We start from the raw sequence: 12,862 nt of genomic DNA, 5'->3' as shown, positions 1-12,862 counted from the left end.
GTGGGGGTGGGAGTGGAGGTGAGGAAAAACAGCAGGGAATACACTGGGGCTTAAAAGTTGTCTGGATACACTCTGACTTGGTGGAAAGACAGAATTGGGAATCCCGAGACCTGATTTGACATTCTGACCTTGCTAATTATCAACGTGACTTTAAGCAGGTTGCTTAACCCTTCTAAGACTCCTTTTATCTATACAATCAGAGAAACAATACCTACCTTTTAAAGAGTGGCCGTGAGGATGATGTGAGGAAATGTATGTGAAGGCAGATTGCAAAGTCTAAAGCACAGAACAAATGTAAGGTGCATTTGCATATCAGTTTACTTCCACTTACAAATAGACCCAGGGTCTAACCTGGATGAGTCCTACACACCTTCCTCCCTGCCAGCTGAAGCACAGCGCCTTCCCTGCCCACCCCATGCTAATTGTTAACTGGCTTGCCCTCTATCTTCAGCCATCTCCAAGATCACAGCTTTTTTTCTGGTGGAAAGGAGCTGCGAAATGTGGCTTTGGCCAGTGCGGGAGAAGGGGCCTTTATGTGTACCAGCAAAGACCCGATTGTTACTGAATCCAAACTGGGCTGCTTTTCCCAATTATCTCCACTACTCTTCTGGTCTCCACTTTCAGATGCCAAGTTTTAACTCAGAACAAAAGCTCCTGTCGGGACTGATTTATAATCCAGATCTGCTGACGGGGCCCTAGTGTTCCTCCCCTCCAGGACTGCACCCGCTTAAAGTTACCACCAGAGCCTCGGGGCTCCAGACTCTACCTCTGTCATTTGCCCTTAGCCAAGAGGAGGCAAGGCATCTGTGTCTGGGTGCCGGTGGGCCGGCCTCCCTGGAGTTTGTCCACCTGCCCAGCTCCGAGAACCAGCTGGCAAGGTCCACCCCAGCACGGAGGCCAGAGCTACAAGTGACTTCTAGGAGCCACTGTGGGCAGAGGCAGGCTGTTCTAAAGGTGGTGGTTCGTTCTCCAGCGCGGCTCCCCTCAGCCGCTTTCATCTGAAAACCAGGGCTCATGTCACTTGTTATTCAGTCACCCAGTGGCATCAGAAGGAGTCATTTCTTGGGGGTAGGCTCTGTGCAACAGGAGTGGAGGGTTGTCTTCACCGGGAGCTGGGTAAGGGTGCTGCTGCCCCTCTGTGTGGAGCATGAAAAACAAGGGGCAGACTCGCTGGAGATGAGTGGGTCATCCTGGCTGGTAAGACCCGTTCCAGTCTGACTGCGGGGGCCAGTGGGCGTTGGGGCCAAGAAACGAAGTAGAACTGGGGGGCAAAAGAGAGACCACTTAGGTCCGCCCCGAAGAGGAGCCTCGGTTTCTCCTGCACCCCTCCCTCGGATACTCGCTCCGAGGTGGCTTGCTCGCGTTCGTTCCTGTAACTGCAGCGTGGGAAGCCCCTCAACCCCATTCCTGACTCCGGTCGCCCAGTCCGCAGTTGGCCTTAGGGGACACTTCAGAAAGACCGGGTGAGTCCGATCCCCCTAAGGCAATGCCCGGAGTCCCTCCTCCGCCCCACCTCCCGGCGCGGTGGCGCAGTCCGGGACTTCGAGGCGAGGGGCGGCAGGGCGCGGGGAGGGTCGGGGGTCGGAGCCCGCGGCAGGGGAGGTGGGAGACCGGCGGGTCGCGGCGGGTCTCAGCCCCCTCCGGGGCAGGCCTTCGCGTCCCGCCCCCGGCCTCCGCTCGACCCCCTCCCACCCCGCCTGACGTCAGGGGGGGGGGGGCGGAGAGCGGCGGCAGCTCTGGAGAAAGAGCCGGCGCCCGGCGCGGTGGCGCGGGGAGCCCGAGCCCAGGGGCTACGAGCCGAGCCGGGACCGAGGGGCGGTGGCAGAGGGGACAGCGGAGGAGGGAGGGCGGGCGCGCGCAGGCGGGCGGTGGCGCGCGGGTAGGGGCGGACCGTGATCCAAGCCCAACGCGAGGGCGGCGCCCAGGGATTCAAGCCGCGAAGAAGAGGTGAGTGAGGCCAGGGTAGCGCGGGGCGGGAGCGCCAGGGTTCCGGGGCCGCCGCTTTGTCCCCCGACTCGGTCAGGGGCTGCCGCACGCGCGAGGGACTGAGTCTGGGGGCGCAGGGAGGGGTAGCAGCGGGGACAGCTGTCCGTCCGAGATCCTTCCTGCGCCCCTCGCGGGCTGCCAGGCGGGGGCTCGGGAGCCGGGCGAGCAGTGCCCGCAGCCATAGCGTCCGGAGGCGCAGACTGGTCAGGGGGAGTGGGGCTGATGGGACCGGGGGTCCCCCTTGCTGTCAGGTCGGCAGCCAGGATCCTCTCCAGGCCCCCGAGCTGCCCCCTGCTCCCCCACCCCCGACGGAAAGTTTGGGGCGGGCTTGGACTGAGGCCGATGTTGTGGGATCGGATTTCCCTGCCGCGGCCCCCCGCCCGCCCGCCTGCTCAGGCTGAGGAGGCGGGTTGTCCTGGAAAGCCAAGCTCCCGACCCGAGCCGGGCCGCACAGTCCCCGGCAGGAGCGCTCACCCTGCAGCCGCGGAAGCCCTGTTCGTGCCACCCGTGGTCCGGGTGGGCGAGTGTGGGGGGCGCACCGCCTGGGCCCCGCGCTCCTCCAGCCCCCACCCAGCCGTGCCCCTGCTTCCCCGCCCTGGGAAGAGCTGGGGGTGGGGGAACCAGTGTGCTGGCCGATTCTCCGAGCGCGCCGCGGGGTCTGGCCCTGGCCTAGGGTGAGGGGCAGAGGGAAGGCTGGGGGTGTGTTGGGGGGACGGAGGAGGGAGGGGTGAACGTATCCCCAGCCCCCCGCCCTTCCAGTGCTGGGATACTGGGCCGACAGGGGGCGTCCGCAGGCCGGGCTCGCCACGCTCCCAGCGCCGCCGCTTTGTTTGCGTTCAAATCCCGGGAGCTGGGGGAGGGGAGAATCGGGGGGGGGGGGGGCGGGGGTGGTGATCAAGGACGAGGTCTTGGCGGGTACCCTTTGTTTTGGGGTGAGCAGATCCCCAGATTCTGTGTCTCTGTACCTGGCACTGGAGGGCTGGGGCAGTAGAAATTAATCCAGATGGCTTGCCCAGGCTGGGGTCCCGGGGGCGCAATCCCTGAGTTGGGAAGGTTTGTCAGATCCTGGGGGAGCGCAGCAGGCGCCTGTCCTGCACCGGGCGTCCCCCGCGGTCGAAGAGGAACCCCTCTTGCGCTCCCCACCCACCCCTCGTCTCCCCCCGCCCCCGCCTGAGAGCGTCGTGGGGAGATCCCTGATTAGACTGGAGCCGGCTCTGTTGTCCCGCCATCTCTCAGCCCGAGGGTTAGTGTCTCTTAGGAGGCTGTGCGAGGAACAGGATGAGGCCCGGGTCATTTCCACGCCCATCCCACCCACTTCCTGCCTCCCTTCTTGGGCAACAAAGGGGCCTCGGGAAGCTGGGCCCCTTCGGCTCCTGGCCCCACTTCGGCCGTGCTGATGTGGAACCGGTGTTTGGGGCTCTGCCTGGCTATTGTCTGCGCTGGGGGAGGGGAGAGGCTGGGGCCGGGACCCCCTCACGCCTGCTGCATTAAGTCTCCCTCCTTGGGGGGCTTCTGCCACCGCCCACCCACCGTATGCCCCTTCACCCTGCGAAGGGGTTTGCGTGCCAGAAGTACATCTTGGGGCTGGCTGGAGCCCCAGTGGGGGCAGGTCCTGCTTCCAGAGGTTATTTTAAGAAATCCTCAAATCTGTCAGGCCTGAGTGTGGGGGAGGGGGGCCCCCTTTTTATTTTCTCAAACAACTTCCTGTTGAGAGGGAGTGGGTGAGAGCCTGGAGGCTAGAGAAGGCTTCTTGGAGTGTCCACTCCTCCAGCTGATTCAGCTCCTCTCCTCCCCTCTGGGGGACCCCAGCTCCTTCCAAACCTGTGGGGGCTGGCCCCAGGTGTGGGAGGGGACTAGGTCTTTGCTCCAAGGATTGGGCAAGTGGGGAATCCAGGGGCCTCCTGGGAAAGCCTGTCACTGCCTCCCGGCTTGGGCTTGTGTGGGCCCCCTTCCTGTCTGTTTTCTCTGGCTATGATTCTGACCCTTTCTTTTCCCCCAGCAGGGCAGCTGGCCTGGAGCTTAGAGCCGGGGCGTTTGCCATGGCCCCACACTGGGCTGTCTGGCTGCTGGCAGTGGGGCTGTGGGGCCTGGGCATTGGGGCTGAGGTGTGGTGGAACCTGGTGCCCCGGAAGACGGTATCTTCTGGGGGTGAGTGCCTAAAGTCCTGAGGAGGAAGGCCAGGAGGGACTACTCAGGGGAGAAGAGCAATTGCTTCTAGATCATGCCAGCTTTATTCTGTTATTGGGCTCAAAACCCACCAATGTATCGGACACAGCTTTCTAAGAAATGTGAGTGAGTGACCCCAGGGACCCAGAACTGGGAGTCCTGGGATATCTCTCCTTCAGACAGGACCTGTCTGGTCCTGTTATGCAAGAAGAGAGACCATTCTCTATCACTCTTCCATGCCCTACTTCTGGAACTAGCGCTTACACCGAGAGCCCACAGAGACAAAACTGAGCCAGGACAGGCATAAAGCAAAGAGTGTCACCCCCTTCCCCAAAGTCTTTCTAGCTCTCTGCCCCCAGGAGCCCCCTTATCAACCCTAATAGACCCCCCTCTGCTGCCCTGACACTTGTGCCCTCTGGTGGCCCTGGATGTGTTTATGCATGTGCTGGGGGGGGGGGGCAGCAGACTTGACAGTCCTTTGAGCACACACACCTGTAGTAAGAGATGATGTCAGGTGTTTGTATCATCACTGTGCTCTGGGGACCTGGGATGAGCTCACCTCCCACAGGCTCCACTCGGGTGCTAATGAAGCCCTCCCTTGCCAGCCTGTGTCTGGCTCAAAAGACTAAGACTGGTTTAGGGGGACCCTGAGGACAGGTCAGCAGCTATTTGGGGGGTTGATGTAGGAATCCTGTGACTATATTAATATTGTAGTACTTTGCATGGTGAATGACAACGAGGCTTCCCAGCCCCAAGGCTTCAGTTTCTGTCTGTGGTCCCTAGCTTCTGGTTTCCTTTGACCACCCTGGCTTGACCTCCTAGCCCCAACTAAGTCTTCCTGTCATCCCTGTTTGTCCCAGCAGCCAGTTGCTCTCGTATTTCTGGCAGCCTGGATTTAGGTCCTGCTGGAGTGAAGAGTTTCCAAAGGCAAGGAGTGATTACAACTTCTGTACCTACTGCTCTACTGGATCAGGGGCCAGGGCCTCACCAGACCCTGATGTGGGTAGCAGGCAGTGAAAAAGGAAGCCGTAGCAGAGGAAGCTGGGAGAGGGAAGAGCCCAGCTCAGCAGCCAGAGGTGCTGCTGACCCTGAGAGTGAGGGCCATCAGTCTGATGGCTTCCTCTGGCCGGAAGCTGTGGCTGAGATATCTTTCCTTCCTCCTTACCAGCCCAGATTTGCCTCCTGCCAGGCTGGGAAAGGCCAGGGAGGCTTGGGTGGAGCTGTTAGAGCCAAAAGGCTATTAAAGAAGGCCCTTTATTGCCAGTCAGGGTGCTTGGCTGGCATCTGCTTGTGGGGTGCTGGCTGTAGTGTGGGAACAGGGGTGATTGGGCCCAGGAGACCACTGTAGAGAGGAAGTCTAATTCTGGGGGGAGGGGGATGCCTGGAGCTCCAGGAAGGCCTTCCCATTCACCACCCTGCTCACTACCCCCTTGTCCCTGCAGAGTTGGCCACAGTAGTGCGGCGGTTCTCCCAAACGGGCATCCAGGACTTCCTGACATTGACCCTGACTGAGCAGACAGGACTTCTGTATGTGGGGGCCCGGGAGGCCCTGTTTGCCTTCAGCGTGGAGGCGCTGGAGCTGCAAGGAGCGGTGAGAGGCGGGGGGGGGGGGGGGGGGTGGGGGGGGGTTGGGAGCGGGAGGCACACAGGAGTGATGAGAGTGGCAGGGCCCAAAGGGGCTTTGCTTGATCAAGCTGTCCCCTCAACCCTGCTGCCCCTATGCTCTTCTCCCCTGTGGAAATCTTGCTCAGTGTCCAGGTCCACCCTCCTGGCAGAGTGGGCATGCTGCTTTCCCCCACCTGCAGCTTTGGGACGGGTTGGGGCTTCTGTCCTCTTCTTCTGTCCCAAAGAATGGGGTCTGTGTGTCCTCACTTGGTGTCCCCATGTGGCTGCCACAGGCCATGCTTGTGGCACATGCTCAGTGTGTACCTGGGATGTTGATGTGCCCCCTCCTCTTCCTAGATCTCGTGGGAGGCACCAGCTGAGAAGAAGGCCGAGTGTATCCAGAAAGGGAAGAGTAACCAGGTGAGTGCTCAGGATACCACCAGGAAAGCCAGAGCCCCTGATACCGGCCAGGCGTCGCGGCGCATGCTGACTACCCCACCCCCACCCTCTCCCTTGGTCCCAGACCCATTCTTGGTTTTTGTGTGCCAAGTGCCAGGTCCTCATACTTTAACTGGATGCTTTTCTCTCCCCAGACGGAGTGTTTCAACTTTATCCGCTTCCTGCAGCCCTACAACACATCCCACCTGTACGTCTGTGGTACCTACGCCTTCCAGCCCAAATGCACCTACATCGTGAGTGCTGTTTTCTCCTTTCAGTCCCCTTCCTTGCCCTTCTCTGGACTCCCTCCTGGGCACTTCTGCATCTCCTCCTCCTCGTCTCTTCCCTACCCCTAGGACATGCTTACCTTCACTTTGGAGCGTGGAGAGTTTGAGGATGGGAAGGGGAAATGTCCCTATGACCCAGCCAAGGGCCACACTGGCCTCCTTGTGGGTGAGTGGCTGTCCCTGCTGCAGGCTGGGGAGTCCCCCAGAACTTGTTCTCGCTTTGGGGCTGTGTGTCCCGAATGTGTCTTCACGTCACTTCTGGTCTACCTGATCATCTGTCTCCCACAGATGGCGAGCTGTACTCGGCCACGCTCAACAACTTCCTAGGTACAGAGCCTGTTATCCTGCGCAACATGGGCCCTCACCACTCCATGAAGACAGAATACCTGGCCTTCTGGCTCAATGGTGAGCCTGGAGGAGCTGGCGTGCGGACAGGGGGAGCCATGGGTGGGGGGCCCTGCAAGGGTCCCAGGACCCCCTCCCCTGCTAACCCTTCTCTCTTTCCTGTAGAACCTCATTTTGTAGGCTCTGCCTACATACCAGAGAGTGTGGGCAGCTTCACAGGGGACGATGACAAGGTCTACTTCTTCTTCAGTGAGCGGGCAGTGGAGTATGATTGCTATGCGGAACAGGTGGTGGCTCGGGTAGCCCGAGTCTGCAAGGTACGGAGTCCTGCAGTGGTGAGCCCTGGGAGCCCTGCCGGCTTGGCAGGACTGACTGGCAGTGTCCCCTTGCCATCTGCCAGGGCGACATGGGGGGTGCACGGACCCTGCAGAGGAAGTGGACCACGTTCCTGAAGGCGAGGCTGGTGTGCTCTGCCCCCGACTGGCAGCTCTACTTCAACCAACTGCAGGCACTGCACACCCTGCAGGATGCCTCTTGGCACAACACCACCTTCTTTGGGGTTTTTCGTGCACGATGGTGAGTTGGCCAGGAATCCTTAGGGGTGGGAGGAAGGGATCTGTGGGTACAGTCTTCTGGGTGAAGTCCAAGTGGTCAGTTGACCGGAAGCCAAGGAAGATGTTAGGCATCTGCCCCTTTTCAAAGCCTCCCTGGGGGAGATGCACAGTGCCCTGCCCCCAGTGGTATATTAAAGCTGACAACAACATTGCACACGCCCACGACTGCTTTGTGCTGGTCCCTGTCTTCCCGGTACTTGCCATGAGCTGGAGTAAAGTGGGCACCACGCCTGACTCGGGGTCCCTCCCTTGTCCTCACAGGGGCGATGTGGACCTGTCAGCAGTCTGCGAGTACCAGTTGGAAGAGATCCAGAGGGTATTTGAGGGTCCCTACAAGGAGTACCGTGAGCAAGCCCAGAAGTGGGGCCGCTATACTGACCCAGTACCTAGCCCACGGCCAGGCTCGGTGAGTCCTCCAGAGCAGGGATGGGCTCCTGCCCTCAGCTGCAGTACCATTCCCACATGCTGACAGCTCTCCCCCCTTCACCCCTCCCCAGTGCATCAACAACTGGCACCGACGCCATGGCTATACCAGTTCTCTAGAGCTGCCTGATAACACCCTCAACTTCATCAAGAAGCACCCACTGATGGAGGAGCAAGTAGGGCCTCGGTGGGGCCGGCCCTTGCTTGTGAAGAAGGACACCAACTTCACCCACCTGGTGGCTGACCGGGTTACAGGACTTGATGGAGCCACCTATACGGTGCTGTTCATTGGCACAGGTAGGCACGTGGCTATGTGGGCATGGCTACTGGAGGCTGGAAGAAGGCCTGTGTGTCTGTGGCAAGGAGATCTGGAGATGCCCCAGGGGCCCCGTGTCCTTTCATTTACGCCTGTCCTCCCTCAACCCCCACAGGAGACGGCTGGCTGCTTAAGGCTGTGAGCCTGGGGCCCTGGGTCCACCTGATCGAGGAGCTACAGGTGTTTGACCAGGAGCCTGTGGAAAGCTTGGTCCTATCCCGGAGCAAGGTAGTAATCAGGCCCCACCCACCTGTCCCTACACCTTCCCTAGTCCTTTGCTTGGCCAGTACAAGGGGTGGGGAGGCACTCGAGCACACCTCGCTTAGCTTGGGCGAGTTCCAGGAAACAAGTGCTCACGGAATCTGTGCTCCGCGGGCGTTATATATAGCCAGGTCCCCGTGTTCCCAGCATTGGGCCTTGGCAGCTGCTTTCCACGCTTCCTTCGGACCCCTTGAGGTTGTGCTGTGCCTCTGCTACATACAGCCTCTTCTCTGATGGTGCCACTGTTGGTCGGGCCTCTTGGACTGCATTTGTTATGATGCGCTCATGATGCTACCTACTGGCTGCCAGTTGCCCTCCAGTCCCAACCCATTCACCATTTCCCCAAAGTGCTACCCTCCCCTTCTGGTCTGTTTGTGACACCCCTGAACTTTCATGTGCTTGCCTTTGACCAACTATCGTGGCTCAAATTGTTCTCCAGAACATGGAATAATGGCAAAAAGAAAGTCTGTAGTTGAAGAAACACACAGATTGGCAGTCACCATTCAAAGAGAGGAAAACACCTTATGCTATGCTCGTGCTATTGTGAAGGCTGACGGGCCTAGCGGAAAACACACTTCCTGAACTATTTATACTGTACTGGAGTGTGTGTGCGTGTGTGTGTGTGCGTGTGTGTGATTATATTCCTCAGCCTCATGGTTCTGCTGTTCCTATCTAAGAAGGTCACATCTATAAGGTGCTTAGGATTGTGTATGGCTTGTAATAAGCCCGCTGCGTGTTCTCTGGTCCTTCGATTTCTCTCCTCAGACTTCAGCACTGCCCTCTTCCTGCTTTGGCTCCTTTTGCCCCTTTGCTCTCATGTAGCAGTCCGAGCTGCCCCTGGGCCATGTCCTGGCCTGGCTGACTGTCCTGTGCCTCGCTTCTCTTGCAGAAGCTTCTCTTTGCAGGCTCCCGCTCTCAGCTGGTTCAGCTGCCCCTGGCTGACTGCATGAAGTACCGCTCTTGCGCAGACTGCGTCCTCGCTCGGGACCCCTACTGTGCCTGGAGTGTCAACACCAGCCGCTGTGTGACCGTGGGTGGCCACTCTGGGTGAGTGGGTCTCTGCACATGCTGGAACCAGGGGTGAAGGGCAGGGTGGATGGAGTCAGGATGCCCATAGACCCTGCTTCCCCCACCAGGTCCTTGCTGATCCAGCACGTGACAGTCTCAGACACCTCAGGCATTTGTAACCTCCGTGGCAATAAGAAAGGTGAGCTGTCTTTTCTGTCCCTCTCCCAGTAGGACGGGCCCTAGGCCAGAGCTGGAATGTCTGCATCTCCCTGTGGCCCTGAGTTTCCTGTGCTAACTCTGCTTTCTCTTTCTCTACTGCTGCAGTCAGGCTCACACCCAAAAACATCACCGTGGTGGCAGGCACAGACCTGGTGCTGCCCTGCCGCCTCTCTTCCAATTTGGCCCATGCCCGCTGGACTTTTGGGGGCCGGGACCTGCCTGCCGAACAGCCCGGCTCCTTCCTCTATGATGCCCGCCTACAGGCCCTGGTTGTGATGGCCGCCCAGCCCCGCCACGCCGGGGCCTACCACTGCTTTTCAGAGGAGCAGGGGGCGCGGCTGGCTGCTGAAGGCTACCTGGTGGCTGTGGTGGCGGGTCCATCGGTGACCCTGGAGGCCCGGGCACCCTTGGAAAACCTGGGGCTGGTGTGGCTGGCTGTGGTGGCCCTGGGGGCCGTGTGCCTGGTGCTGCTGCTGCTTGTTTTGTCCCTGCGCCGGCGGCTGCGGGAGGAACTGGAAAAAGGTGCCAAGGCGGCGGAGAGAACCCTGGTGTACCCTCTGGAGCTGCCCAAGGAGCCTACCAGCCCCCCGTTCAGGCCTGGCCCCGAGGCCGATGAGAAACTCTGGGATCCGGTTGGCTACTACTACTCGGACGGCTCCCTCAAGATTGTGCCTGGACACGCTCGGTGCCAGCCGGGGGGCGGGCCCCCTTCTCCACCTCCAGGCATCCCCGGCCAGCCCCTGCCTTCTCCGACCCGGCTTCACCTGGGGGGCGGGCGGAACTCAAATGCCAATGGCTACGTCCGCTTACAGCTGGGAGGGGAGGACCGCGGCGGGCTTGGGCACCCGCTGCCGGAGCTCGCTGATGAACTGAGGCGCAAGCTGCAGCAGCGCCAGCCGCTGCCGGACTCCAATCCTGAGGAGTCCTCGGTATGAGGGGCCCCCACCGCTTCACAGGGGCAGCGTGGGAGGTGCAGCTCCTACTTTTGCACAGGCATCAGCTACCTCAGGGACATGGCGCGGGCACCTGCTCGGCCTGGGACAGACCCTGCCCAGCACCCGTCCGGCCATGAGGACCTGCTCTGCTCAGCACGGGCACTGCCACTTGGTGTGGCTCACCAGGGCACCAGCCTCGCAGAAGGCATCTTCCTCCTCTCTGTGAGGGGCTGTGAATCACGGACACATAGGACCCCAGCAGCCAAAACTTTTTGAGGCAGAAGTTGGAGATGTGGGTGTGTTTGTATCTATATGTACGTGTATGTGGGTGTGTGCATGTGTGTGTGTGTGACATAGTCTTTCTGTTTCTGTGTGTGTGCCTGTATGTGTGTGTGTGATAGTCTTCCTTTTTCTGTCAAGTCTTCCCTTGGCCTGGGGGTCCTCCTGGTGAGTCATTGGAGCTATGAAGGGGAAGGGGTTGTATCACTTTGCCTCTCCTACCCCCACCTGTCCCAGTGTGGGGCAGCGATGTACATATGGGGGTGGGCTGGGCAGGGTGCTGTGCTCCTTTTGGGGGGTCCAGGGCTCTGGGGTGGGCCTGGTCCTGCTCCTAGGGCTGTGAATGTTTTCAGGGTGGGGGGAGGGAGATGGATTCTCCTGTGTGTTTGGGGCAAGGGTGGGAGGGGCCTCCCACTTGGCCCTGGGGTTCAGTGGTATTTTATACATGTCCTCCCGTATGGGGCTGGGAAAGGTTGTGTGGGGGGAGGGGGAGGGAGGAGAGAGGGTGGGCATGCTGTGGATATTGCATATCCTCTCCCAGCCCTAGGAGGAGGGCTCCTAACAGTGTAACTTATTGTGTCCCCGCGTATTTATTTGTTGTAAATATTTGAGTATTTTTATATTGACAAATAAAATCGAGAAAACAATGTTACTGTGGTAGGGATAAGACATTTGGGCTAAAACATTCTGAGCTGGACCAGCCTCACCTCCCTATAGTTCTGGGTCAGCTGCCCCTAATATTGTCTCTACCCTCCTGCCTGTGCCCCTCTCCAGTCGGGGAATAGCCCAGGCGCCAGTGTTTTCCCAGAGTGGTAGCTGTGAGGCTGGGAACCAGACCAGAGCCACAGCCTCTTCAAGCCAGCTTTGGCTTCTGGCCAAAGGGAGAAGTTAGGGCACTGGGAGGCAGGGAGAGTGGGGAGGGGCTTGGTTTCCCAGAACTCTGGGAAGGCGAAGTGGGAGTGAGGGGTAAAAGGAGAGGAACTTCTTAGAGCTTAAGGTTGTATGGACTGGCTTGTGTGAGGATGGGGCTCTGAACCAGCTTAGGGGAGGAAAGGCTACCTCCATCTTACCTATGCCCTAGGAATGTTAGTCCTGAACACTTCAGCTATGTGAAGCATGGAACTTCCCCACTACCACCCAGTGTGCACCAAGCCACTGCCCTATCTAAGTAGTGGTACAAGGAGGGCCCAGATACTTGTAAGGAAAACAAGCCCCAGCCTGGATTCTGTAATTCATGCCCACAGATAGAGACAGTTGAAAAGTCCTCCCCACACGTGACTGGTCTGGAGGGCCTGCGGTGGCTGAAATGGGCCGCTGCCCCGGGTGTCCTCAGCTGTAGGAAAGGGCTATGAATCTGGAGACTTCTGGGTACGCTAAGATTCCTGCATGGTCAATAAACCCATGCCCTGAGGATGTTGACATATGAAGACTGATTCAGTAAATTAGGTTCCCACTGTGGAATTGGGGGTTCGGTACAACCCAACGGCCCGTCCCTGGCCTCGGGGCTTACATGCTCCTAGTGGCAGGACAAGTGACCCCCTTCCTCCCACGGGGTCTTCCAAGAAATGGGCAGGAGGCACGTGAGGAAGGAGGAGGAAGCGAGGTCACTGGGCCTTGAGGGGGTGTGGAAAGACAGAACGGAGACCTTGGGGCGCGACCGGCGACTCCTGCCCTGGAGAAACCGGTGGCACACAGAACCTGGAGGGCCAGGCTCTGACAAGTGGCCGCACCCGCCCGCTGCGTCCCTGCAACCTACGAAGCCGGGCGCTCCGGCGCCCTCCGCCCGGAGGGGGGGGGGGGGGGGGGGGGGGCGAGGGAATCCTACGCTGAGGCCTCCGCACTCCGCTTAGCCTGGGACGCCCTCGCGCGGCCGCCTCGGAGCGCGGTGGTGCGCCATAAGCCCCGCCCCGCCGCTTCCATTGATTCCCGAGCTAAAGCCCAGCTGGGTCGGCCTCCGAGGAAATCTTCGGCCGCCTAGGG

General features: G+C 59.8%; 1 protein-coding gene across 2 annotated transcripts; it reads left to right on the top strand.

The window, feature by feature from the left end:
* Positions 1-1,767: 1,767 nt before the first annotated feature.
* SEMA4C (semaphorin 4C) lies at positions 1,768-11,531 on the top strand. Of its 2 annotated transcripts, none has more exons than XM_040453946.1 (15): positions 1,768-1,947; positions 3,989-4,134; positions 5,595-5,743; positions 6,115-6,177; positions 6,351-6,449; positions 6,552-6,648; positions 6,771-6,887; positions 6,993-7,144; positions 7,228-7,403; positions 7,703-7,847; positions 7,939-8,161; positions 8,296-8,408; positions 9,331-9,488; positions 9,578-9,648; positions 9,774-11,531. In XM_040453946.1, the coding sequence occupies exons 2-15, from the start codon at positions 4,026-4,028 to the stop codon at positions 10,601-10,603; spliced, it is 2,502 nt and encodes an 833-aa protein (XP_040309880.1). In that variant the 5' UTR covers positions 1,768-1,947; positions 3,989-4,025; the 3' UTR covers positions 10,604-11,531. The 2 variants fall into 2 exon arrangements, with proteins under 2 accessions (XP_040309880.1, XP_040309879.1); XM_040453945.1 differs by having other exon boundaries at positions 1,769-1,947; positions 3,986-4,134.
* Positions 11,532-12,862: the final 1,331 nt, after the last annotated feature.

This window comes from Herpailurus yagouaroundi, unplaced genomic scaffold (genome assembly GCF_014898765.1).
Source record: "Herpailurus yagouaroundi ecotype Mexico unplaced genomic scaffold, PumYag 210, whole genome shotgun sequence".
In the NCBI taxonomy this organism is placed as follows: domain Eukaryota; kingdom Metazoa; phylum Chordata; class Mammalia; order Carnivora; family Felidae; genus Herpailurus; species Herpailurus yagouaroundi.
The sequence above is the reverse complement of the archived record's forward strand: the minus strand, read 5'-3'. Positions and strand labels throughout refer to the sequence as shown.

Bases quoted from the DNA above. Each gene is read 5' to 3' on its own strand.
- SEMA4C (XM_040453946.1), top strand. From the start codon at position 4,026: ATGGCCCCACACTGGGCTGTCTGGCTGCTGGCAGTGGGGCTGTGGGGC. The intron at 5,744-6,114 runs GTGAGAGGCGGG...TCCTCTTCCTAG, and splicing joins CGCTGGAGCTGCAAGGAGCG to ATCTCGTGGGAGGCACCAGC. The intron at 9,489-9,577 runs GTGAGTGGGTCT...TTCCCCCACCAG, and splicing joins ACCGTGGGTGGCCACTCTGG to GTCCTTGCTGATCCAGCACG.